Source organism: Bos indicus, chromosome 2 (assembly GCF_029378745.1).
Source record: "Bos indicus isolate NIAB-ARS_2022 breed Sahiwal x Tharparkar chromosome 2, NIAB-ARS_B.indTharparkar_mat_pri_1.0, whole genome shotgun sequence".
Lineage (NCBI taxonomy): Eukaryota > Metazoa > Chordata > Mammalia > Artiodactyla > Bovidae > Bos > Bos indicus.
The window spans coordinates 126,821,636-126,846,243 of NC_091761.1; the positions used below are offsets into that span (position 1 = coordinate 126,821,636).

The 24,608-nt window shown below is 44.2% G+C and overlaps 1 protein-coding gene across 2 annotated transcripts in view; it reads left to right on the forward strand.

The window, feature by feature from the left end:
* Positions 1–4,191: 4,191 nt before the first annotated feature.
* The window catches only part of PAFAH2 (platelet activating factor acetylhydrolase 2), a 35,467-nt gene continuing 15,050 nt past the window's right edge, over positions 4,192–24,608 (forward strand). The window contains exons 1-7 of one of the 2 annotated variants that reach the window (XM_019980870.2): positions 4,192–4,346; positions 10,353–10,494; positions 11,423–11,576; positions 12,404–12,500; positions 20,052–20,120; positions 20,487–20,628; positions 21,540–21,653. In XM_019980870.2, the coding sequence (XP_019836429.2) occupies positions 10,405–10,494; positions 11,423–11,576; positions 12,404–12,500; positions 20,052–20,120; positions 20,487–20,628; positions 21,540–21,653 (666 nt within the window). In that variant the 5' untranslated portion in view covers positions 4,192–4,346; positions 10,353–10,404. The remainder of the gene's footprint in view (positions 4,347–10,352; positions 10,495–11,422; positions 11,577–12,403; positions 12,501–20,051; positions 20,121–20,486; positions 20,629–21,539; positions 21,654–24,608) is intronic. The other variant, XM_019980879.2, reaches the window with a different exon arrangement.

Sequence of the window (24,608 nt, forward strand, 5' to 3'; positions counted from 1 at the left end):
GCTCTGAGGCCAGGTCCTCAGAGAATCCTTCCCTGATCATCCTATTGAGAATAGCCACTCCTTTTATTCCCCATCAAAGCATCTTATTTCCTTTAGAACATTTAAGAGTGTGCAATAGGGCTTCCCTGGTCGTCCAGTGGTTAAGAATCCACCTTGCAATGAAGGGAGCACCAGTTCAATCCCTGGTCCAGGAAGATCCCATATGCTGCAGGGCCCCTAAGCCTATGCTCCACAACTACCGAGCCCTCAGACAGAAAACACTGAAGACTGAGAGCCTGGAGTTAGTGTTTCTCAACAAGAGAAGCCACCACAATGAAAAACCTGCACACCGTAACCGGGGAGTAGCCCCTGCTCACCGCAACTAGAGAAAGCCCACACACAGCAATCAAGATGCAGCACTGCCAAAAATAAATACATTAAATTTAAAGAGTATGCAATTACCTTGGCTATCTGTTATCTGTCTCCCCTCAATAGAATGAAAGTACCATGTGGGTAGGGAATTAATCTATTTCAGTTCAGTTCAGTCGCTCAGTCGTGTCCGACTCTTTGCTACCCCATGAACCACAGCACGCCAGGCCTCCCTGTCCATCACCAACTCCCGGAGTTTACCCAAACTCATGTCCATCGAGTCAGTGATGCCATCCAACCATCTATCCTCTGTCGTCCCCTTCTCCTCCTGCTCCCAATCCTTCCCAGCATCAGGGTCTTTTCCAATGAGTCAACTCTTCGCATCAGGTGGCCAAAGTATTGGAGTTTCAGCTTCAACATCAGTCCTTCCAATGAATACCCAGGACTGATCTCCTTTAGGATGGACTGGTTGGATCTCCTTGCAGTCCAAGGGACTCTCAAGGGTCTTCTCCAACACCACAGTTCAAAAGCATCAATTCTACGGTGCTCAGCTTTCTTTAGAGTCCAACTCTCACATCCCTAAATGACTACTGGAAAAACCACAGCCTTGACTAGACAGACCTTTGTTGACAAAGTAATGTCTCTGCTTTTTAATATGCTGTCTAGGTTGGTCATAACTTTCCTTCCAAGGAGTAAGTGCCTTTTAATTTCATGGCTGCTGTCACCATCTGCAGTGATTTTAGAGCCCCCCAAAATAAAGTCTGACACTGTTTCCCTATCTATTTGCCATGAAGAGATGGGACCGGATGCCATGAGCTTAGTTTTGTGAATGTTGAGCTTTAAGCCAACTTTTTCACTCTCCTCTTTACTTTCATCAAGAGGCTTTTGAGTTCCTCTTCACTTTCTGCCGTAAGAGTGGTGTCATCTGCATATCTGAGGTTATTGATATTTCTCCTGGCAATCTTGATTCCAGCTTGTGCTTCTTCCAGCCCAGGGTTTCTCATGATGTACTCTTCACATAAGTTACATAAGCAGGGTGACAATACTGCTGCCCTATTTTCAGCACTTAATTTTGTTACTACAGTAACAGTAATGGATCCTATTGTTATTATGGCAACAATAATAGAGAAGGACAGTTACTGTTCTTGATCTTTATTAAGCATATACACTCTACTTGTTTGTTGTTGTTCAGTTGCTAAGTCATGTTGATCTTTAGTAAACGTATACACTCTCCCTGTTAACAAGATGTTAAAAGAGGATTCATCCAGACTCCAAATGGGTCCAGAGATGATAGAGACAAAAAGTGATGGCTCTTGAGGGGATGAGTGATTGTAAACTGGGAAGGGACAGAGACAACATTTTGGGGGTATTGAGAATGTTCTACATATCAAACTGGGTGATGGTTACATTCAATTTTTGTTTAAAGGTTGAGCTGTACAGTTAGTGCACTTCACACACTTTATTGTATACATGTTATAGTTTGATTTTGAAAAGCATTGTCCATCAACTTCAGCAGGTAGGGAGGAGAAGAGAAAATCCAAAACTGGTCACTCAGATGCCAACTTAAAGTAACTTAGGGACTTCCCTGGTGGTCCAGTGGTAAAGAGTACGAGCTCCCAATGCAGGGGGCCTGGGTTCAATCCCTGGGATCTAGTCAGGGAACTAGATCCCACATGCCTCAACTAAGAGTTTGCACGCTGCAACTAAATATGCCACAACCAAAGAATCAGCACGCTGCAATGAAGATCAAAGATCCCGAGTGCTGCAACTAAGACCTGGAACAGCCAAATAAACAAACAAGTTTTTAAAAATGAATAAAGTAATTCAGCAACAAGGTAAAGGCTGGAGTGGGATGGTAGTCAACCAGAGGAGATCCTTGGACAACTGGAAGATGGGATCTATAGTGAAAGCCTGGGAAATTAACCACTTGTTAAAAACTTAAAGCATTTGGGTTGTTTATCTCCAAAAAGACTAGACTGGAAGGAAATGCATTTGAACTCAAGTATTTTATTTTGCAACAGGAGTTTGGGCCCAAGGTAGATCTTCCTAACATTGACAAAGGAGGCTGTGACATTCCTCTTCCTGGGAAGTTTAAAACTTAGTTGGCCAGCAGATGTCCCCAGCATGGCCTAGTCTGGGAGTGGGAGACAGAGAAACCAACTGCAGTGGCCCCTGTCCTAACTAGGGACTCTGATTAGTCATATGTTCTGTGCCAGCTGCAGAGCACTAATTAATTAGCTAAAGAGAACCATCTCTGACGTGCACTAAGCTTTTCATGTTCTGCCATCACCGCCACCAACCACAGCTTTAATTAAATCTGGGCTTGATTACCACAGTGTGGTGCTACACTCACTCTCCCCTGGTGACTTTATTTTGGTTCCTGGAAGGATGGTGGTGGTGACAGTATGTCAGGAGGAGAGGATGGTCTAAAGAAGCCTGAAGCATGGAATCTGGACACTGGCAATTTGAGGGTGTGTGGTTGGGAGGGAGGAGGGATCAGCTGTAGGACTCATCGCCTGACCTCAAAGAACTCACAGTTTACTGGAGAGTTAAGACCTCCCACTGAAGAGATGGCACAGGGCAGTGTGAGGTAAGCCCCCAAATGAGAGGTGCCCACAAATATCCCAGCAACTGAGAGGGGGCAGAGGTCGTTTGGACTGGAGGGGAATCAAGGAGGCTTTGGAGAGGGAGGATCAAGAGGAATTATTAAGGAAGAACTGGATTAGACAGCCACAAAGCAGGGCAGAGTGGTGGAGAGAAGAGCGTGAATAAAAGTGTGGAGGAAACAATGAGAACCTACAACATCTTGAGACTGGATGAACGTAGCTGGGGGCAAGGCAGAAGAAGGGCGATTCCTGTCAGGAAAAACAAAACAAAACAAAACAAAAAACCATGAGCAATACTTCGGAGTAAGTGGTGGTTTGGGGCAGGCTGCGGAGGACCTAGAATGTCGAGCTAAGAAGCTGGGACCTCATTCAGCAAAGAGTAGGAAGCCTTTGAAAGTTTCTAAGTTGCCTGGATGATCCAATGTTCTTATGAAGTTTACCAGACTCCCGAGGACGTGGCCCCGCTTCCCCCATCAGGCGTGCCTCGCGATTCCATTCCTCACATTGTGTGCTCCAGCCAGAGTGTTAAATATTCTTCATACTCTCTGTATTCCTGGCCAAGTCCTCTTCCTTCAGTTCTCAATTTTAACATTTCTCTAAGATCTTTATGAAGCCTTGAAGACACCGTTCTATTTACCCCAAGCCTGGGCAGCTTCGCCCTTTCCAGAAGGCTCCCATAACCCCTTGCGCTTTCCCCATTAGAGCAACTATCGCTGTGTAATTCTTCGTTTGTTGGGATCCTCCGCTAGACTGTGAATTCTTCTGAGGTTAGCAACACTAACTTCTTCACCAGGGTGTCTCTGAGAACCAGCACAGGGCCGGCAAAGTGAGAGTAGATGGAGGAGGGGCTAGAGCAGAGGGACAGGGAGGAATCTCTGTTTCATCTCAGTTCTTGGCCAGGAGTTTCTGAAGGACAATTGAATATCACACGTGTCAACAGGTACAGGTTCGTAAAGGGCACAAAACAAGCTCAGATCGCCTCCTTAGCTCCCCTGTGAATAAAGCTAATCCCTGTCTATCTCCAGGCACACCCAGGAATTATTTGAGGAACGGTGAGGCGGAGGGTTACTAACCGGGACTATAAACAGTAACCCTCCGCTCGGGCTTTGTCGTCCTGGTGGCGGCTCCTCGACCACCAGGGGGAGGAATCGTACTTCATCCCGAACGAAGAGGGGCCGTGTAGAACTCTGGGAATTGTAGTCTTCGGATCGTATGGGCAATCTTCGCGGTGCACCTCGGGAATTATAGTTCTGGACAGAGGTGGGACATGCTTTTAAGCGCTAATGTCGAGTTCTGGAAACTACAATTACCAAGGGGCCACCAGCTCCAGGGCAGTTTCTTGCTTCCGTCGAGTTGACCGTCTGGGCTGTTTCTGAGGGTCAACGTGACTCGGTAAGTTTGGAGAAAACCTCTATTCTGAACTGAGGTGTCTGCGGATTTTGTCACATTCCAGCCCTGTTTGGGGGCGCCTCGTCTCAATCCCAGGAGCTCCCCATTAGTCTTTCACCTTTTCTGTTTCCTGAGACACCTCCAGTATCCACCCGCACCCTTTATTCTCCCAGTCATCTTCATTATCACTCGGCGCCCCTGGAGCCCCACCGTGAGCTCTCAGCATACCCCCTCTGAAACTCGGGCTTCTTTGTGCTCCGCACCTTTTATGTGCTTCACTCTTACTCTCACTTTCTTGGTTTTCATGCTAATGGAACAAGGGTCACCATTCCTTCTTCCCAATCCACGGAGTTGCTCAGAACTGGAATTCAGCAGAGCTGGGTTTTATTATCGCAGCTCTGCAAATCCTTTGCTGTGTGACCTTGGGCAGATCATACCCCGTCTCTGGGACTCACTCTCTTCATCTACAAAGTGGAGATAACAGTTGCTCTCAGTCTTAGCTTGAGGCTATGTTCTGGAGCCAATAAGCTAATATGTGTGAAAGTACTTTGTAAACTGTAAAGCCTCCACAAGCGAGAGAGATTATTTTTACTGTAATTATTAATGCTCTGAAATACTCTCATCTTGGCTCCTTTTATAGCTCTGCCCCTTTGTTGCTCAAACCTGCCCCTTGAGTGCTTGGTGTCTCCATTCTCTAAGAACAGGATGATATTTCCTCACTTCCCCAGAGACCACAGACTAATGAGAGCTTTGTCTGAAAGGAAGCCCCAGAGAAGTGCTTATCTTGGACTATGTCCTGAAATAGCCAGGGATGAAAAGTCCACACAGCTGGCAGAAGGGTGGTCCCTGCTCACTGGAATCAGGGCCCCAGCAGGAGATGGACAGCTGCAATGTAAGCCCTCTCTGTTCCCTTTGGGCTCTTCTGGGCCTATATAAGGGCTTCCCTGTCAGACGATAAAGAATCTGCCTGCAATGCAGGAGACCCGGGACTGATTTTGGAATAGGTGTCTCAGACCTGATAAGACTGGAAGGAAAGAAACCATTTTGTCCAAGGATTTAATTCAGAAAACCACAAATCACTCCCCCACCCCCGCAAAAGAAAAAAGCTTGGCTGGGTATAATGAAAGAGAGACATAACATTGTTAATTAATTCCTAACATTTTTATGAGCACTTAAAATGTCCCAGACCCTAGGCAATATCACATTTGTTACTAAATTTCATTTATGAAGTGTCCTCATTTTACTCACAAGGAACTTAGGCTAAGAGATCATGTAGCTAGTTATGGTTTTTGTGCCCTCTATATGTTAGGTGTTTTACATACTTTCATTTAATCCTCATCAGCAATTTCATGAGTGACTGTTATTTCTATCATGTGGAAAAATTATAAGAGGCTTAGAATTGAAGGAACTTGCTCAAGGTTAAACAGCCAGTTAAATGGTAGAGGTGGAATTCAGTCACCAAAGCCTTTCTTTTCCCACTATACCATGTAGTCTAATCTTTAGATCAAAAAGACATCAATTAAAGAATTGAGAGGGTGTAAATCAAAGCCAAATAAAAGAAGCATTTATGGGGTCCCTCAGTGTGGGGAAAGCATGAGGATAGATGGTTTATCCTCCAAAGAAATGTAAAACACATTCTACCTCTGTAGCATATCTGAAGAGATAAGGCATAAGTGTGTAAAAAATTAAATAGCATTCATTGGATCAATTGATTGCAAATTACTACATTAAGCCAGGAACTGGCAGGAACATGCTTCTAGGTGGCCATGGGGATTAAACCAAGTGATATCATAATCATTATCTTTTCGTTAATATGAAAATGGTGGACTGGAATACCATATCCACTCAGTAAATGTTTATTGTATGCACACGTCTGAAAAAAAGAAAAATCCTGGGTACCATCTGGACCAGAGGTTCTTGCACCTTGGGGATCAGAAAGCTTGGGAAGCTTTATAAACTAATTGATCTCTGGCAATGGGGGCCCTAAAAGCTTTGTTTCTGAAAAGTTTTCCAGGTGATTGTGAAATAATAGATTCAGGAACCTCTGATCCAGATTCTACTTGGACCACTTCTGGGAGGCAAGTCACTGATTGAAAACTGCTCGTTGTTGTTGCTCAGTCGCTCAGTCGTGTCTGACTCTGCAACCCCATGGACTGAAACATGCCAGTCTTCCCTGTCCTTCACTACTTCCTGGAGTTTGCACAAACTCATGTCCATTGAGTCGGTGATGCCATCCAACCATCTCATCCTCTGTCACCCCCTTCTCCTGCCCTCAAATCTTTCCCAGCATCAGAGTCTTTTCCAGTGAATCAGCTTTTTACATCAGGTGGCCAAAGTATTAGAGCTTCAGCATCAATCCTTCCAATGGATATTCAGGGTGGATTTCCTTTAGATTGAATAGTTTAATCTTCTTGCAGTCCAAGGGACTCTCAAGAATCTTCTCCAGCTCCACAATTTGAAAGCATCAATTCTTTGATGCTTAGCCTTTTTTATGGTCCAACTCGCACATCCGTACATGACTACCAGGAAAACCATAGCTTTGACTATATGGACCTCTGTTGGCAAAGTGATGCCTCTGCTTTTTAGTACACTATCTAGGTTTGTCATAGCTTTCTTCTGAGGAGCAAGTGTCTTTTAATTCCATGACTGCAGTCACCATCTGAAGTGATTTTGGAGCCCAAGAAAATAAAATTGGTCACTGTTTCCACTGCTAGAGTAGGTACTAATTCAAGAGCTGTCCTGAGGCAGCCTGTGATTGGTTATCAAGTGAGTGATGCAGACATACTCGAGTGGAGAAGAGGGAAGATTGGAAGGACTTGGGAAGCTTCACAGAGTACCAGAGATTTCACTAGGCTTTGATGGATGGGGCAGGTTTGGGTGGGTAGAGAGGCTTTTAGGTAGACATCACCTCAAATTGTTTAGATAAGGTGAGCCAAAGTAGGTAGAGATACCTGGACTGAGTTCCTTGGAGAATTCCTTGGCATTTATTAGATATGACACTGGATGCTCTGTGGATGTTTCTTAGGCAAAAATTTGCAAGTTAGACTGGATTTTCCCATCTCTCCGTTCTACTTGGGCATCAGTCAATATGAGCCCAGAGAATGCAGAGATTTTCACGTTAGCCTCACTCTGTCCAGTTAGCTTCTTTAGTTTTTATTTATTTCCTAATTCAATTTAGTTGATGGCCTTCCCAGAAACTTTCCAGGATTACCAGAGAGTTCTGCTCCCCTTCTGTTACAGGCATTTTTGAGTGCCCTTGTCCTGATGCCTATCTCATGCAGTGTTCTGTTTTTGGATTAAGACTAGCATCTCTTGCTATAAGCTAATATCATTCTGGTCACCCAGTCCTGAAATCTGACTCATCTTTGGCTCTCCCTTCTTGCATAACTCCCCAAATCCACTTAGTTGCCCAAATCCTATTGCTTCTCCTTTTCACTCAATCAGCAAATATTAATGAAACTTCAGCTGCTTCACTGTCTTGTGGGTGACCTATCCTGTGCCTCCTCCTCTCCTGCTGTGGGTCCTCTGTGCCTTTGCCCTCAAGCGGAAAAGGTCAGGGTCTGAGACTAAGCAGCACATGTTCAACTTTCCTTTGGCTAAATAGCCCACTGACTACGTCAGGAGCTTAGCCTCTTTTTAAAAAGAATTCGGTTTTTAAATTTGCTTCAGAGAAACAAGATGAAGCAATTCTATAGTAGAAAGAATATCACTTATTGTCTTCCAAAGTTAAGTAGTATGGCATTAAGATTATTGCTCGTCTGGAGTTTTCCATTAGGCCAGACAATTGGAAGTTGGCAGTGAGGAGATCAATGTGTAATAATAATTCTGGTAACCTTGAGCATTTCACTTAACCTCTTAGAACCTTGATCTCTTCATCAGTAAAGCACATTTCTGAAGTGAGCTGAGTTGCGGTGGTGGTGCAGGGGATGACTGTGGGGAGAAGTGATCCCTAAGGTCTCTTCTTGCCCAGGCATGTTTAGACTCAAACTACCTAATCCTTCCCAGAGCATCTTAAAGAAAGCAGAGTAATGCAATGACTGAAAATGTGGCCCAGGACTCAGTGGATCAGTTTAGATGCTTTTGGTTCAAGCAGTAGAAATCTAAACCCAGATGGTTTAAACAATAAAAAGGGATTTATTGGCTCTTGTAACTAGAGGTCTAGGAGTGGGCCAAGTTTCAGGTATAGTCGAATCTGGAGATTCTTAATGTCTTCACAAATAACTCCATTTCTCTATGATTCTCTCATCTCTGCATCCTCCACGGGTACTTTCATTCATAAGGTAACAAAGTGGCTGCGACAGTTCAAGGCTTCACATCCACACATCATGCTAGTTCAAAACAAGAAAGAACTTGTCCACACTCGACCATCAAACCAAAGTCCTGGGCTTTGCCCTGGTTGGCCCAGTGTATGTCATGAGCCCACTCTTCTCCAGATACTGATGGGGATATGTAGGGCTGATAGGTCCAACTCTAGAGGTTAGAGAGGTGTCAACCCCACCCAGATCACAAGGGATCTTCGTAGGAGGGAAGGACAGGATGAATGTTAGGAAATTGGACCACATTCTCTACTGTCACAGCCACATTGCCCATGATCAAATTCTGGCTCTGTTCACTGTTCTTGCGTAAATTGCCTCACTTTATTAAGCATCAGCTTCCTCATCTGTAAGATGAGCTAGCAATTCATATCCCAGGGGATTATTGTAAGGATTTCATTAAATAATATATGTATGTGAAGCCCTTGGTGTAGTTCCTGGCACAGAGTAAGCTGTGGTGCTGGCGGTGATGTAACTGAAGAGGGAGGGAGAGCAGTGGCGTTAGTCCCGATTTAAAAAGTAACCTCGACTTCCCTGGTGGTCCAGTGGTTAAGACTCCCCAGTGCAGGGGCCTGGTCAGGGGAACTACATCTCACACGCTGCAGCTGAGACCTGGCACAGTCAAAAAAAAAAAAAGGACATCCTTGTTTTAAAAAAAACAAACAAGAAGCAACCAAGTTATAGGGATGCTTTCTAGTCAGAGTGTGCAAGCCTGCCACGTGGAAGGCTCCTGTTTGATCTCCTGCCCACATTATACTCTAACCTATTTCTGGCCCTTTCTACTCTTACATTATGTCCTTTATAAAAATGCTCCCCTCTCCCCTGCCTCTAAAATCTTCCTCATATTTAAGACCCAGATAAGTGCCTTTTATAGTTTATAGTTTAGGTCAGTGATTTTGAATGTATGTCATCGAGTCTCCCCACTAGCAGAATCAGTGCGGGTTAAGAGCTCAGGTCTAGATTAGACCTGAGTTTGCCACCTAGAAGCTGTGTGACTTGGGAAAGTTATTCAACCTCTTCATGCCCTAGTCTCCTCGGTTGTAAAACAGGGTCTAAATAGTACCTTCCTCAGATGGTTGTTGAGAGGATGAAAGGACGTAGAGTATGTAAAAATCTTAGGTCAGCGCTGACACATAGTAAATAATAGATGTTAGTGATTGTGTTTGTTATTCTTAGCTTCCTGCTGCTGCTGCTGCTGCTAAGCTGACGACAAGGTCTGTGGCATGTTCTCTGCAGCAATTGCTGCTGTGTTGGGCACATAGTCAGTGCTAAATGAGCATTTGTTAGTGGATTTTGAGGAGTATAGAGGCTCTGTTTCCTTTCCATGATCTTCTCACCTCTCCACCAATAGCAACAGAAAAAGCAGCCCCCTAGACCTGGGTTTCATCCCTGGGTTGGGAAGACCCCCAGGAGGATCCCACTCCAGTATTCTTGACTGGGGAATCCCCATGGACAGAGGAGCCTGGCTACAGTCCATGGGATTGCAAAGAGGCGGACACGACTGAGTGACTAAGCACAGCACAGCAAACCTTAGTAAAGGCAATGTAGCAAGGTGGATGATGTGGAAGATTGGCTGCGTCACCGGCAGGGAGGAGGGGTAATAGGAGGGGTAAGAGAGGGGTGGCTGATGATACGAATAAGCAACAGGAAGCTGAGAGGAAACCAGCAAGAGGCGGTTCTGTGTTCCACCCTGCAGCCGTCAAGTTCAGCCACTGCCCAAGTCGTCGTTCAGTTCAGCTGGTTATGAGATGGGGGTCAACCAGTCTGTGAGCTTCCCACCCGTCACGGGACCCCACCTCGTAGGCTGTGGGGATGTGATGGAGGGTCAGAGCCTCCAGGTAAGTGTCTCCAGCATGTCTCCACTGCTTCTGTCTGCACGTCTGATGATGTCATTCCAGCTAGGGGAAACCTGAGTTAGAGCTGGTTTGGATTTGATTGCCGAGCACCCAGGTCTCTTTCCCCTGAACTTTTCTCCTCTTTTCAATTAGAGACATCTCAACAGACAAGAGATGATGGGTTCTTTTTCCCAACTTGGAGGAACTGGGGCCTCTAAGTTCAAAGGTAGCTATCTGATGTCTTGAGAGCAGGTGCCTGATCCTGGGAAGGTTTTGGATCTCGCCCTAATCTGAGTGTATGAGAGGAAGAGCGGTGGGCTATGTGCCATTGACCTTTGACGCCCCGGCCCCGAGTAGGAAAACAGTCTCCTTTTTCTCGTCTTCTGCTCTCGTCTGTTCCCCCTCCTACTTTAGTCTGGGACTTTCCCTCCTTCAGTTCCTAGGTCATTCTCTGCTGGCCCTTGAACTCTCCCCTCTCCCTTGTGAGAGGCACATACCCCCATGTAGAGTGAATGTGCTGCTGCTGCTTCCTAGGGGCCAGGCTCCAGGGTTGTCCTGGGTGCCACCAATGTCACCCTGTTCAACAAGAGAGCTACGGCTTCGCTTCTGGGGCTCCTCCAGACCTGGGCTTCCAGCCAAATTGAAATCTTTTGATAGCCCAAGCACTGGAAATATTTTAGTACTCCTCCAATGTAATTCAAAATACAGTTGGCTGTTTGAAATAACATAAGCCTTACATGAATGCCGAACATAAAATTGCTTCTTTTTGGTTTTTCTGAAGGCAAAATTCAGGTATGTGAATTGAAGGTAAAGTTTCCCTGTTTCAGTACTTGGCTGGTACCCCCAAACAACTGCTGAACGTGTCTGTTGGGAAATGTAGCCATGCTTGGGCTTCTTGCTCTGAGCAGCTGCTGTCTTTTTTCTCTTACAGGGCAGCTTCTTTCGACTGTTCTACCCGTGCCAAGAGGCAGAGGAGACCTCGGAGCAGCCCCTGTGGATTCCCCGCTATGAGTACTGCGCTGGCCTGGCCGAATACCTAAAGTTTAATAAGCGCTGGGGGGGATTACTGTTCAACCTGGGTGTGGGTAAGAGCTGGCGTCACCCCTGGGTACTCTCCCAGCTGTAGTTATGTCCCTTGGGGATCTCCAGGCAGACACAGTACCTTGTAGTTTGTGTTGTCCAGCCCTTTTGTAGTGGGGCATCTGTTAGTCAGTGTGGTATGGAGAGTGGAGAGAATTACAAACATAAGAACTTTATTTATTTGTTTGTTTGTTTGTTTTTGAAGAGCTTTAGTTATAGAGTTAGACTGCCCTGGATTCGAATCCAGTCCTTATCATTTACTAGCTGTGGGGCTTGGGCCAGTTACTTAATGTGTCTGAACATCTACCTTTGCAGGATTGTAATGTCAGACGTATATAAAAGATGCACTCTAGTGCTGTGCTTGGGATGTAGAATGTGTTCCATAGGTGGCAACTATTACTTATGTATCCAGCATGCATTATTTCTACTCTGTGTCAGCTATAGCGTAGATTAAAGAAGCACTCGTGACTGCCAAGGAGCATACCATCTCCTGCAGTTGCCCCTCTAGCTCCTCCCTCTTCTGGGTCAGATCACACTGAGTCATCCACTTCCCCCAAAGACCTCACCATTAGGAACTCTACCGACTGCCTTAGCATCTCAGGGATTTACCCCGTAGGTTGTTCAGTACTTCCCCTTTGGATTTCTTTTCCCACTTTCTGTTGTGTTCATGCTCCCAAGGGGAGAAACAGGGAAAGAATAAATGATTGATTGTCCTGGGCTGCTCGGGTGAAAGGTGGATCTCTTGAGAGGAGGGCCACTGGGTCCCCACCATGCTTGTGCTCAGGCTGCCCTTGGGGGGCAGCCGGAGATTCTTATCCCATGTCTCTGCTAGGATCTTGTCGCCTGCCTGTTAGCTGGAATGGCCCCTTTAAAACAAAGGACTCTGGATACCCCTTGATCATCTTCTCTCATGGCATGGGAGCCTTCAGGTAAGAGTTGCTCTCCCCCAGATCTTGTCACATTCCTTGCCTGGTTGCAGCTGCTGACTCTCAGCATGTTCTCAAAAGACAAAGAAACCCATATTTCCATCTGTCAGCTCTCTTATCTATCATCCGCTTCATCCCAAAGCACTGGGTCCACCTTCTTTAGAAGGCCTTCCTCAAGCCCCTTTCACCTGGTGGAGCCTTTCAGCAGCCTTCATAGCTTTCCCTTCTCATGTTCTAGCATTTATATAAATACTTGTTTTAGCCTTCTTCCTCTATAACAGCCCAGAAGTACTAGAAGGAGCTTGAGCTTTATGTTCAGAGAGTCAATTATTCAACATGCATCGGGGATAGCAGTGATGAAGACATTCTGGCTCCCTGCTCCGTGGAGCTTGCAGCCTCAGCTGTTAATCTCAGCCTCACCACTGTGCTGTGTGAGCTAGGACCATGGTAGGCGTCTCTGAGCCTGTATTTCCTCATCTGTCAAATGGACTCAGATGAGACACCGAGTAGGTGTGCACTTAAGCCCATACTCCTCTCCATCTCTCTACATGGAGAATTGTGGGGCGATGAACTGTAAGAGCCCCTTCGTCATCAACTTCAGGGAATGCTGGCCTGTTTTACGAGTCAGTGAAACTGTGAAAGTGAAAGTCACTCAGTCGTGACCGACTCTTTGTGACCCTATAGACTATACAGTCCATGGAATTCTCCAGGCCAGAATACTGGAGTGGATAGCCTTTCCCTTCTCCAGGGGATCTTCCCAACCCAGGGTTCGAACCCAGGTCTCCCATTATGGATGGATTCTCTACCAGCTGAGCTACGAGGGAAGCCCAAGAATACTGGTGTTGGTAGTCTATTCCTTCTCCAGCGGATCTTTCCGACTCAGGAATTGAACCAGGGTCTCCTGCATTGCAGGCGGAATTGCAGGTGGATTCTTTCCCAACTGAGATCTCAGGGAAGCCCTTACAAGTCAATATCCATTCAGAATTCTCCCCATGAATTCTTATTTCTGCACCTTGGTGTGTTATGTAGTTATGTAGTTACGTATTAACTACTGTGCACGTGGTTCCTGTTTAAGCTTGTGAATATTCTCACTGTATGTTCATTCATCAACATATAAGTCTAGTTTATGTCCAAGAGTGTTACACAAAGTCATCTATTTTTGCCTTTACACATCCCACTTCCACTGGAACGATTGTTTACACTGTAGCCAGGGAGGTCTATTTTATTTTATTATTATTATTGTTTGCTTTGGCATATTCCTGCTCTGAGGAACATCAGTAAGTTCTTTTTATTTATTTAAAAAATTATTTTTAATTGAAGGATAGTTGCTTTAAAATATTTTGTTGGCTTTCGCCATACATCAACATGAATCAGCCGTAGGTATACAAATGTCCCCTCCCTCTTAAGCCTCCCTCCCAACTCCCTCCCGACCCCACCCCTCTAGGTTGTCAGAGCATGAGCTTTGGGTTCCTGTGTCATTCAGCAAATTCCCACTGGCTATCTCTTTTGCTTGTGGTCTTGTATATGTTTCAGTGCTACTTTCTCAAACCATCCCACGTCCCTCCCCCACTGTGTCCCAAAGTCTGTTCTCCATGTCTGCGTCTCCATCGTTGCCCTGTAGACAGGTTCATCAGTACCCTCCTGCTAGATTCCATATATATGCTGCTCTAAGTCGCTTCAGTCGTGTCCGACTCTGTGCGACCCCATAGACGGCAGCCCACCAGGCTCCCCCGTCCCTGGGATTCTCCAGGCAACAACCCTGGAGTGGGTTGCCATTTCCTTCTCCAATGCAGGAAAGGGAAAAGTGAAAGTGAAGTCGCTCAGTCGTGTCCGACTCTTAGCGACCCCATGGACTGCAGCCTACCAGGCTCCTCCGTCCATGGGATTTTCCAGGCAACAGTACTGGAGTGGGGTGCCATTGCCTTCTCCAATATATATGTTAGTATATGATATTTGTCTTTCTCTTTCTGACTTACTTCACTTTGTATAATAGGCTCTAGGTTCATCTACCTCATTGGAACCAACTCAGATGCATTCCTTTTTATATTTGGGAGCCCTTTGAACTTCATTCAGCTCTTGTCATGATCTTATCTGAAGGCAGGTACAGGGCAAAGTTTCCAGCCTAGTTCCTTGCAACTTGCCTACCTCCAGGTTTCCAGACAAACAACCCTAAAGGTACTATGTTAGTTTCTGCCTCAGAGTTTTTGAGTTTTTTTCTTTGTTTGAAGATACTGGAGTTTTTTTTATTTTTTTGTCCTTGAGACATGCTCTATTTTAGAAATTAAATTATAATATTTTTATTTAATAAAATGAAGTATTTAATAAAATAGATGCTATAAATAAAATAAATTATAAAATTTTAATTATAAAAATTCTATTTTTTATATTAGAGTACAGTTGATTAACAGTATAGCATTAGTTTGAGGTTTATAACAAAGCAATTCAGTTGTACATATACATGTATCTTTTCTTTTTCAAATTCTTTTCTCATTTAGGTTGTTACATTACATTGAGCAGATTTCCCTGTGCTATGCAGTAGGTCCTTGTTGCTTACCCATTTTAGATATAGCAGTGTGTACATGTCCATCCCAAACTCCCTAACTGTCCCTTTCCCCCTGGTAACCATAACTTTGTTTTTGACATCTGTGAGTCTGTTTTGTAAATAAGTTCATTTGTATCTTTTTTTTTTTTTTTTGGCTTTAAGATTCCACATATAATTAACAGTATTTATTTGTCTTACTGAGAGGGTAACAGGCAGGAAGGCCATGGGTCTCCAAATGGAGGAAATAGGCAGCAAGTGTCAGACATTTATCTCTCTCTTAAGCGACAGGAGGAAACTACAAGTGTTAGATTTTTTCCCCTTCTCTATACAAATTTAAAAAGAGGTATTGTTGTAGCCACACTTTCCGGGAAACAAACTCACTCAGAAGGACAATGCAGATAGTGGAGTGCAGTGTATTACACCAGCGGGCCCAAGGCAGAGTCTCCTCTTAGCCAAGGACCCCGACCAGTTTTTGTGAAAACCTTATAAACCCTAAGTGTACTTGCTCAAACCCACCTCCCCAAATTCCTTGAAATTAGTCTGGACAAGGTAAAGAGAGGTAGGATCAAAGTTAACCCATGATTCATGTGTCACAAGACTTGATAAACAGTGGATATTTATCAATAAGCCTGTGGTCATATCCCTGTAAACATAATAGAATTTACCACTTTGTTCGGTTACAGAGATAATTAGCATATTCTTTTAGGCAACAAGAGTCCAAGTACGAGTCCTGAGGCTCTTTTATCCGGGGGTCTGGTTTTCCATTGGTATGCCATTTCTATAGACACCAGGCACAAAGTTCAGAGTCCATTGGGAGGGTGACTGTGTGTGTAGCCTAATGTTCACAGCCTGGCCTAAGATGGAATCCAGCTATGTCTGTTTTCTCCTTCAGTATCTGTTAAAATTCTGTGTTGCCATGAGGACACCTGGTTACACCAGAACTTCAGTTCAGTTCAGTCACTCAGTCATGTCCAACTCTTTGTAACCCCATGGACTGCAGCATGCCAGGCCTCCCTGTCCATCGCCGACTCCTGGAGTTTATTCAAACTCATGTCCATTGAGTCGGTGATGCCATCCAACCATCTCATCTTCTGTCGTCCCCGTCTCCTCTGCCTTCAATCTTTCTAGCATCAGGGTCTTTTCTAATGAGTCAACTCTTCACATGAGGTGGCCAAAGTATTGGAGTTTCAGCTTCAGCATCAGTCCTTCCAATGAATATTCAGGACTGATCTCGTTTAGAATGGACTGGTTGGATCTCCTTGCAGTCCAAGGGACTCTCAAGAGTCCTCTCCAACACCACAGTTCAAAAGCATCAGTTCTTCAGCGCTCAGCTTTCTTTATAGTCCATCTCTCACAGAACTTAACTTTTTTCAAACCTTGAGCTAACCCATGCTTTTTTCTTGTGGAAATGTTTGTCTTAAGCTATGTTAATGACTATGTATTTACTCTAGACTCTGTCTTCTAGTTGGTACCACCTAAGACTCAGAACCAGTTTGTTTTACTCATGCAAATATTCTCTTAAGTTATGTTCATGAGGCTGTATTTGCTTGGAAACCTGCCTTTCTTCAAGATTCCTGTCAATCATGTTATGGCCCCGACAACTCACCCTGTGGTGATGTTAATCTCAAAATGCATGTTGTCGGTGAGGGGCCTGGTGCCATTCTCTGAGTTTTGAGACATTTCCTTTCTCTAATTAGCAGACTGCTAGTAGCTATATAACTTCCGGCTAAAGACTAGCAGGGGGCACTCTTTCTGCCCCCTTCTAATGTCTGTGTCCGAAGCTTTCTCTATCTCTTTTATACTTTAATAAAACTTTATTACACAAAAGCTTTGAGTGATCAGGCCTCGTCACTGGCCCCGGATTGAACTCTTCTCCTCCAGAGGCCAAGAATCCTGGTGTCGTTCACGGCTCAGCAGCAACCTCTCCTTACTTCACTCAGTCCGTCCATGATGCTGCAAATGTCTGCCCTAGGGTTTCATCTGTGCTGTGCTCTGTGGCTGTGCCCTTTGCTTGGAATATTTCCTGTTCTGTTCCTCTCTTCTCCCCACCTTTAGTCTTTGGCCTGGCTAATTCCAAGTTACCTTCAGGGTCTTAGTTTTGGTGTCACCTTCTTAGGGACACCCACCCTGACATGCTTTCATAAGACAATCTGTACTTCTCAGTACTTAACATAATTGTAATGAATTAATTATTTATGTGATTATTCTTTAACATAGGTCTTTTTTACTAGATTGTAAGCTCCATGAAGGCAGAGACCATGTCTGTCTTCTATCTTTCCCGATGTCTAGGGCAGTACCTGGAAAACAGTAGTTTCCCAATAAATATTTATGTTTTGCTAGCTTCCATACATTCAGCAGATTTCTGTTGAGCACCTGCTCTGTGCCAGTTTCTTGGCATGAAAAAAAGGTGGGACATATAGAAATAAAACAAATCAAGGAATTTTCATCCACTAGAGGAGACTGCATCTAGATGTACATAATTATAGTCCATGGCAGGAAGTGGAGAGCAGATGTAGAGATGAGAAGGACGGCAAGATGGTTTTCAGTGTTGCTTTCTTATTCAGTAAATTTAGTACCTGCCATGTGTGAGGGCCTATGCTGTGGCTGGGTGTTCAGTAGTGAATAAGACAGAGCCCCTGCTTTCAGATTGTAGTCTAGTGGAGAAAAGGAGCTGAGAAATACTCTTTCCTAAGCTCACAGAGAACAGGTGAGCGCATGACTTTAGCGTGGTCTTTTTGGTCTAAGACTCTGTCTTGAGGCTTCACATCTAAATAGACTTGGGTGAATCAATTATAAATACTCTTCATTAACTGTAGTGAAATTCCAAGAAAAAAAGGCAGGGAGGTAAAGAGACATGGTTTCCTCTCATTGTATCTGTGGTTAATTCAGGATCTGAAATCCTTCTCATGGGTCACAGACTTGTGACTTTCCATCCCAGGGAGACGTGTGTATTTTTAAATATTACCAAACCATTTGTAATGTGCCCCTGTCTAACATTACATGTTTGGTCTTGTGAGGTAGGTGGGTGGAAGAATATTTTACAGATGAGCAAACCAACTCTGAAAGGTGGACTTGCTCAAGATTACAGTCTGAACTGGGGAGGGATCAGAAATCTCTAGCTCTTAAATCCTGTTCATTGCCTCCCCAAGAGAAGTGAGAGAAGGTGAAAAGAAATTTAAGTAACTGACCTTCCTGAATCAGTTAGGGTACAGGCAAGTTGTATTTAATAGAAAAACTCAAACAATAGTGACCTAAATAATATAAAGTTTATTTTTTGCTCAGATAAAGTAAAACTAGACAGAGCTAATATGGTAGTTCTATAAAGTAAAAAACCAGACTTCTTTTATAATCTTGCTCTGTGTGTGTGGCTTCTGCTTCTAAGAATATCTCATGACCCAGGGAGGTTGCTTAGCTCTAGCCAATACATCCACAGTCCATGCTGTAGGGACGGAAAACTCCCCTGAAAGTTCTATATAACACAGCTGCTTACATACCATTGACTAGAGCTGCCCTGTCCATTTTGGTAACTTCTGGCCACATGTGTCTATTGAATATTTGAAGTATGACTGGTCCAAACTGAGATATGCTATAAGCATAAAACACACACTGGGTTTCAAAGACTTCATACGAAAAAAAAAAAAGATAGTGCAATAAAATATTTTGTTAATTTAAAAATCTTGATTATATGTTGAAATGATAATGTTTTAGCTATATTGGGTTATTAACCATCCAGGCTGATGCTTCTTCCTGGAAGACTTTACCAGAGCCTTTAAAAGATATTGTCTAAAGAGACTCTGGGGCACAGAGCACAGGTTTTGGAGTCAAAAAGCCCCAGCGTAAAGTTTGACTCTACCACTTACTTAGTTGTGTAACCTGGGGCAGATACTTGGCCTATTGTGAAAAGAGCTCTTATCATAGAAAGTACTCATAAAGGACTCACTGTTATTTTATGTGTATATATATATATATACATACACCATTTTATAAATTTACCATTCTCATTCATACAATGGAATGTTACATGGCTTTTAAAAAAAAATCACACCACAGGAAAATATGAACTGGCATAAGAAGACATTCATACTGTTTTGCTAAATGAAAAAAAAGGCCACAAAATAGCTTATATTAAATAATAACATTATTTTTTAATGCATTTTTAAAAGAACTGGAAGGACAAACATCAAAATATCCAAAAAATTCTGTTTCTTTTCACTATTTAAAATATATCTACTAGAAAATTTTAAATCGCTTAGAGTAGCATTACATTCCTGTTGCTGGACTAGAACTTAGTCACATAGACAAACCTGGCTACAGAGAGGCTGGGAAGTGTCATTTTGATCTATGAGAGTGTCTTCAGCTGAAAATTAGATTCTGTTATTAAGGAGGAAGGGAAAAATAGGTGTTTGGAGTAGGCAATTAGCAGTGTCTGCCATATTTTTTTTGAATGTTGGAGGACAGACCAAAGGAACCCACATGCTAAATCACAGATGCATATTTGCATGTTAAAAAGTAGCCAGAGTGCTTGTCCTCAGGGAGCTCACCAACTAATTTGGGAGATGTACGGTATACAGAGGGCATGGCAACCCACTCCTGTACTCTTGCCTGGAGAACCCCATGGATAGAGGAGCCTGGCAGGGTGTGGTACATAGTGTTGCAAAGAGTAAGACACAACTGAAGCGACTTGGCACGCAGCACGCACAATATATAGACAATAAAAAAGCAACTGTGTGGAGTAGCCAAATTGTATTGGGGTTGGGATGGGGAAGATGAGTCTGTTTGGGGTTGCAAAACATCGTGGATCAATCTGCACATGCTCCCTGGAGGAGAACACTTGGATTTTTGGTGAGAGTTGGGGTATGCTGGCTGGGGAAAGCTCCTGAAGAAGGGCTGCTGCAAATGAAGCTTCCTCCATTCCATCTTTTGTGATGGCTACTAGCAGAGCATGGTTGGACGGGAGGCTAAGGGCAGGCCATTCTTTGATCACTTCTCTCGGTTCCTTCCTGGATCTCTAGGACAGTGTATTCAGCCTTCTGCATGGAGCTGGCTTCTCGTGGCTTTGTGGTTGCTGTACCAGAGCACAGGTGAGGATGACAGTCTAAACGAACCATCATGGGTCGGGTGTCTGCCATCCTGGGCTTGGGTATAGGCTAGTTTCCTCTGGATATATTATTTCCAGTCCTAGTGTTAGGCAAGGTAGGGATTGTATTCATTTTAAAACGTGAGGACGCCAGGGTTCAAAGATACTGACTAACTTTGCTGAAAGTGACACAGCTAAATTGGGGTTCAAACCCAGGTCAGTCCCCCAAATCCCCATGTTTTTCTACTCTCCTAAGTATGCCCCCTGTCTTTTCCCCATTTAGCTAGAGGATAAGCTAGAATGGCTTGGCTGATTTTAAGGAGGATTTGGTAAAGGGGAAAATAAGTCCCTGGGGGCATGTGTATTGCAGGGATGGGTCAGCTGCGGCCACCTGTTTCTGCAAGCAGACCCCAGAGGAGAACCAGCCTGACAATGAGGCCCTGGAGGAGGAATGGATCCCCCACCGTCAAATTGAGGAAGGGGAGAAGGAATTCTATGTTCGGAACTACCAGGTAGGCTTATGCCAATAGGGAGGGAGAGTTACTAAGCCTGTCTTCTGTATAAGACACTCACTAAGAAGAGTTTGAACTCACTTCTTTTGAAATCTCGCTCAGAGTGGTCCTGAGCTTGTCACAGCTGAGAAATGAGCTCTTAATCAAAACTCTTAACAATTGCAAGTGACAGAAACCCAACTCAAGCTTGTTCCACAAAAAGAATTGGTTGGTTTACATAGCAGACTGTAGGAAGGACAGGACCACTGGAATCACCGTCATTTCTGTCCCCTTGCTGGTTGGTCTCATCTACTAACTGGCTTACCGTACGAGGTTGCGCATGTCCGCCCTCACCATCTAAGAGAAGAGGGCTGTTTGGGGGTTGTCCCCGGTTTCTTCCCCAAGATGTAATATAAAAAATCCTGGATAGAGACTCAGGCTGGGGAGAAGTACCAAAATATGAAGTTCCCATCAGAAATGCATTGCTAGATATTTTTGGTGAGGGATAATCCTCAGAAGTCAAGGTTAATAGAAGTAGGGGTGGATTGAGTACTAGCAGTCAAAAGCAGTAGACATATGCTATAAATGGGCAAGCAGAATCCAGTACAGGGTTGATAATAGGAACACTTTTATGTCCTTTTGTTTTCAAGATGCTTTCATATGCCACACAGTATACCCATATTATACCTCTGTTTGCCATGGGTAGGTGGGTAGAGTGAACAGCTGGGTTGACTCCATTGCGCTGTGAGGTGGGGCTGACGTGAGTGGCTGTGAGGGAGCTGAGGCTTTCTCAGGATGTGGGGCCCACAGTGCTTGCTGAGATGGGGGTGGGCACAGCATCCCTGCACTCTTCCTTGGCTCTGAGGGGGACGGAGATTCCCACTGGGTGGTTGCGTGGTATTCCACTCCCACCAGGACTGTCTCCGTTGCAGGTGCATCAGAGGGTGAGCGAGTGTGTGAGGGTGTTGAAGATCCTACAAGAGGTCACTGCTGGGCAGACCGTTCTCAACATCTTGCCTGGCGGATTGGATCTGATGACCTTGAAGGTATGGCAGCACTTGGTATGACCGGGAACATATTTTATTCACCAAGACTTTCTTGGTTACAAATAACAGAAACCTAACTCACTAGCTTCAACCAAAAGATAATTTATTGGCTCAAATAAGTAGGAAGACCAGAGGCAGATTGGCTTTAGGCCAGTGTAGCTAGAGCCAGGGTCTCCAGCATTGTCATCAAAGCTCTTGGCACTGTCTCCCTTCTCCTGGCTCAGCTCCATTCTGTGTATATGGGCTTTATTCTCACCAGACTTTCTCCATCAGGCATAGAAGGGTGGTTGCTGGCATTCCGAACCTGCATTTCAACTCAGCTGTAGATTTAAAAGGAAAAGAGAATTTTTAGCTTCCAATGTCTGGAAAGGCCATGGCTCTATTTGGGTCATATTCACATTCTGAGCCAATCTCTGTGTCAGAGGGATAGGGTATTCTGGTTGGCCTGCCTAGGATATATACCCACTTCTGCATTAGGGGAACCTGAGCACCAGGACTGACAGTCCCTCAGGGCCACATGGATGAGGGAGAGATGGTTCATTCACAAAGGAAGGGCTGTGGAGCTGCAGACAAGCTCTGTTGTCTACTGCGGGCTTGTTCCTTCTTTTAAGGGAATCCTAAGAACCCCTGGGAGGAGAGAAACTGTCCCCGCTATGAAATTTGGTGCCTATAAAAGTATATTTTCCTCCCCCATCCTATCCTTTTCCCCATAATCTGAAAAGTAGCTCAGCCTTTATTTAGAGAACCAAGAAAGCACATAAAAGCATGAAAGAAAACGAAACAGAATTTTTTGATGTTTGTCCTTCTAGGTCTTTTAAAAATGCATTTTAAAAAACAATAATGTTATTATTTAATATAAGCTATTTTGTGGCCTTTTTTTCATTTAGCAAAACAGTATGAATGTCTTTTTATGCCAGTTAATATTTTCCTGTGGTGTGATTTTTTTTTTTTAATAGCCATGTAACATTCCATTGTATGAATGAGAATGGTAAATTTATAAAATGGTATGTATATATATATAAAATAACAGTGAGTCCTTTATGAGTACTTTCTATGATAAGAACTCTTTTCATACATACATACACATTGTTATCTCTTTACATAGGAAGAAACCAAGGATCCAATAGTCCAAGTAACTGCCCCAGGTTGCATAGCTAAGTAAGTGGTAGAGTCAAACTTTATGCTGGGGCTTTTTGACTCCAAAACCTGTCCTCTGTGCCCCAGAGTCTCTTTAGACAATATCTTTTAAAGGTTCTGGTAAAGTCTTCCAGGAAGAAGCATCAGCATCAGGCAGGACCTGAAATCCAGAGAACTTTCCCAGCATGTGTTGTCAATTCCCACTGGAGAAGCGGGCCCCAGGCACTGCAGTTCAGGCCTGTGGGCCTGAAACAGGCATCGGGGGATGGCAGGCTACGTATAGCTGGATTAGTTCCAGAGGCAGCCTTTTGAGGAAATAGAGAATTAAAAAAAAAAAAAGCTAAGAAGGGGATTCCCTAATGGCTTAGTGACTGCGGCTCCGTGCTCCCAATGCAAGGGGCCCAGATTCGATCCCTGGTCCAGAAACTAGATCCCAGGTGTCGCAACTGAGAGTCACATGCCCCAACTAGAACGTCCTGCATGTTGCAACTAAGACCCGGTGCAGCCAGTAAATAAAATAAATGTTTTTTTTAAAAAGCTAAGTAAATTTTCACCTGTCAGATTGGGCAAGATCCAAAAATTGATGACTTACCCTGTTGGCAAAGCTGTGGGGAAATAAGCGCCGCTCTGTTACTGGTGTGAGTGCAGCTTGTCCCTTGCAGGGCAGTTTGGCAATAGCTGTCAACAGCACAGATGCACGCTGTGTTGGACCCAGCCATTTCCAGTGCTGGGAATTGATTTTACATATCCCTGCATACTTGCGACATGACGTATGTACAAGGTTACTCATCCCAGTGTTGTTTGTTGTAACAGCAGATTGATAGTATCCTAAATGTTCACCCATAAGTGAGCACAACTGGCTTAATAGATTATGGAACAATGGATGTATTATTTTGGATAATGCTAATTGCTGTAACGTCCGTGCCCAGTCGCTCAGTTGTGTCCAAGTCTTTGCGACCCCATGGACTGTATCCTGCCAGGCTCCTCTGTCCATGAGATTTTTTTCAGGCAAGAATACTGGAGTGGGTTGACATTTCCACCTCCAGGGAATCTTCCTGTCCCAGAGATCAAACCCGAGTTTCCTACAACTCCTGCACTGGCAGGCGGATTCTTTACCACTGAGCCACTTGGAAGCAATTGCTATGACATGTAAGCCCCAAATCTCAGTGGCTTAGCGAGGAGAGATTTATTTCTTTCCCACATGAAGTCTAAAATGGGTGCTTCTGTGCAAGGACTGACTCAGGGAACCAGGCTACCTTCCTCTAATTGCTCTACTCTCTTCCACTTATGAAACCTACCTTCACCATATACATTAAGCCAGGAATGGGAAAGGGTGTGGAGGTTGGTATGGAAGAGTGTTTACAGTATCCAGGACTGGAAATGGAGATAATCACTTTCACATTCTATCACAAAACCACTACCACTCACATCAATCACAAGGCCACATCTAACTGCTGGGAAATAGAGTCTAGCTGTGTGTGCAGGAAGAACAGTTTTGGTGATCACTAGTGGTCTGTAGCATGGTGAAATCAAATGTGGCTGTAAAACAGGATAAGGAAGCTCTTGATGTAGTTATATTTGTGTAAAAAAGTAAGGTACAGTATCACTTATGTAAAAGCAAGAACGTATGTATTCATGTTTACCTGTATACCATAAGTAAGCTCTGCAAAGACACAAGAAACTCACCTGTCTGGGTAGGGAGTGGGCAACTGTGTGGAAGGGGAAGACTTCTGTATGCTCCTGATTTTAGAGTTATGTGAATATATTACCATTAAAAAAGCTGAAGAGGCCTGGACCAATCTGAAGGAATTTAGCAAA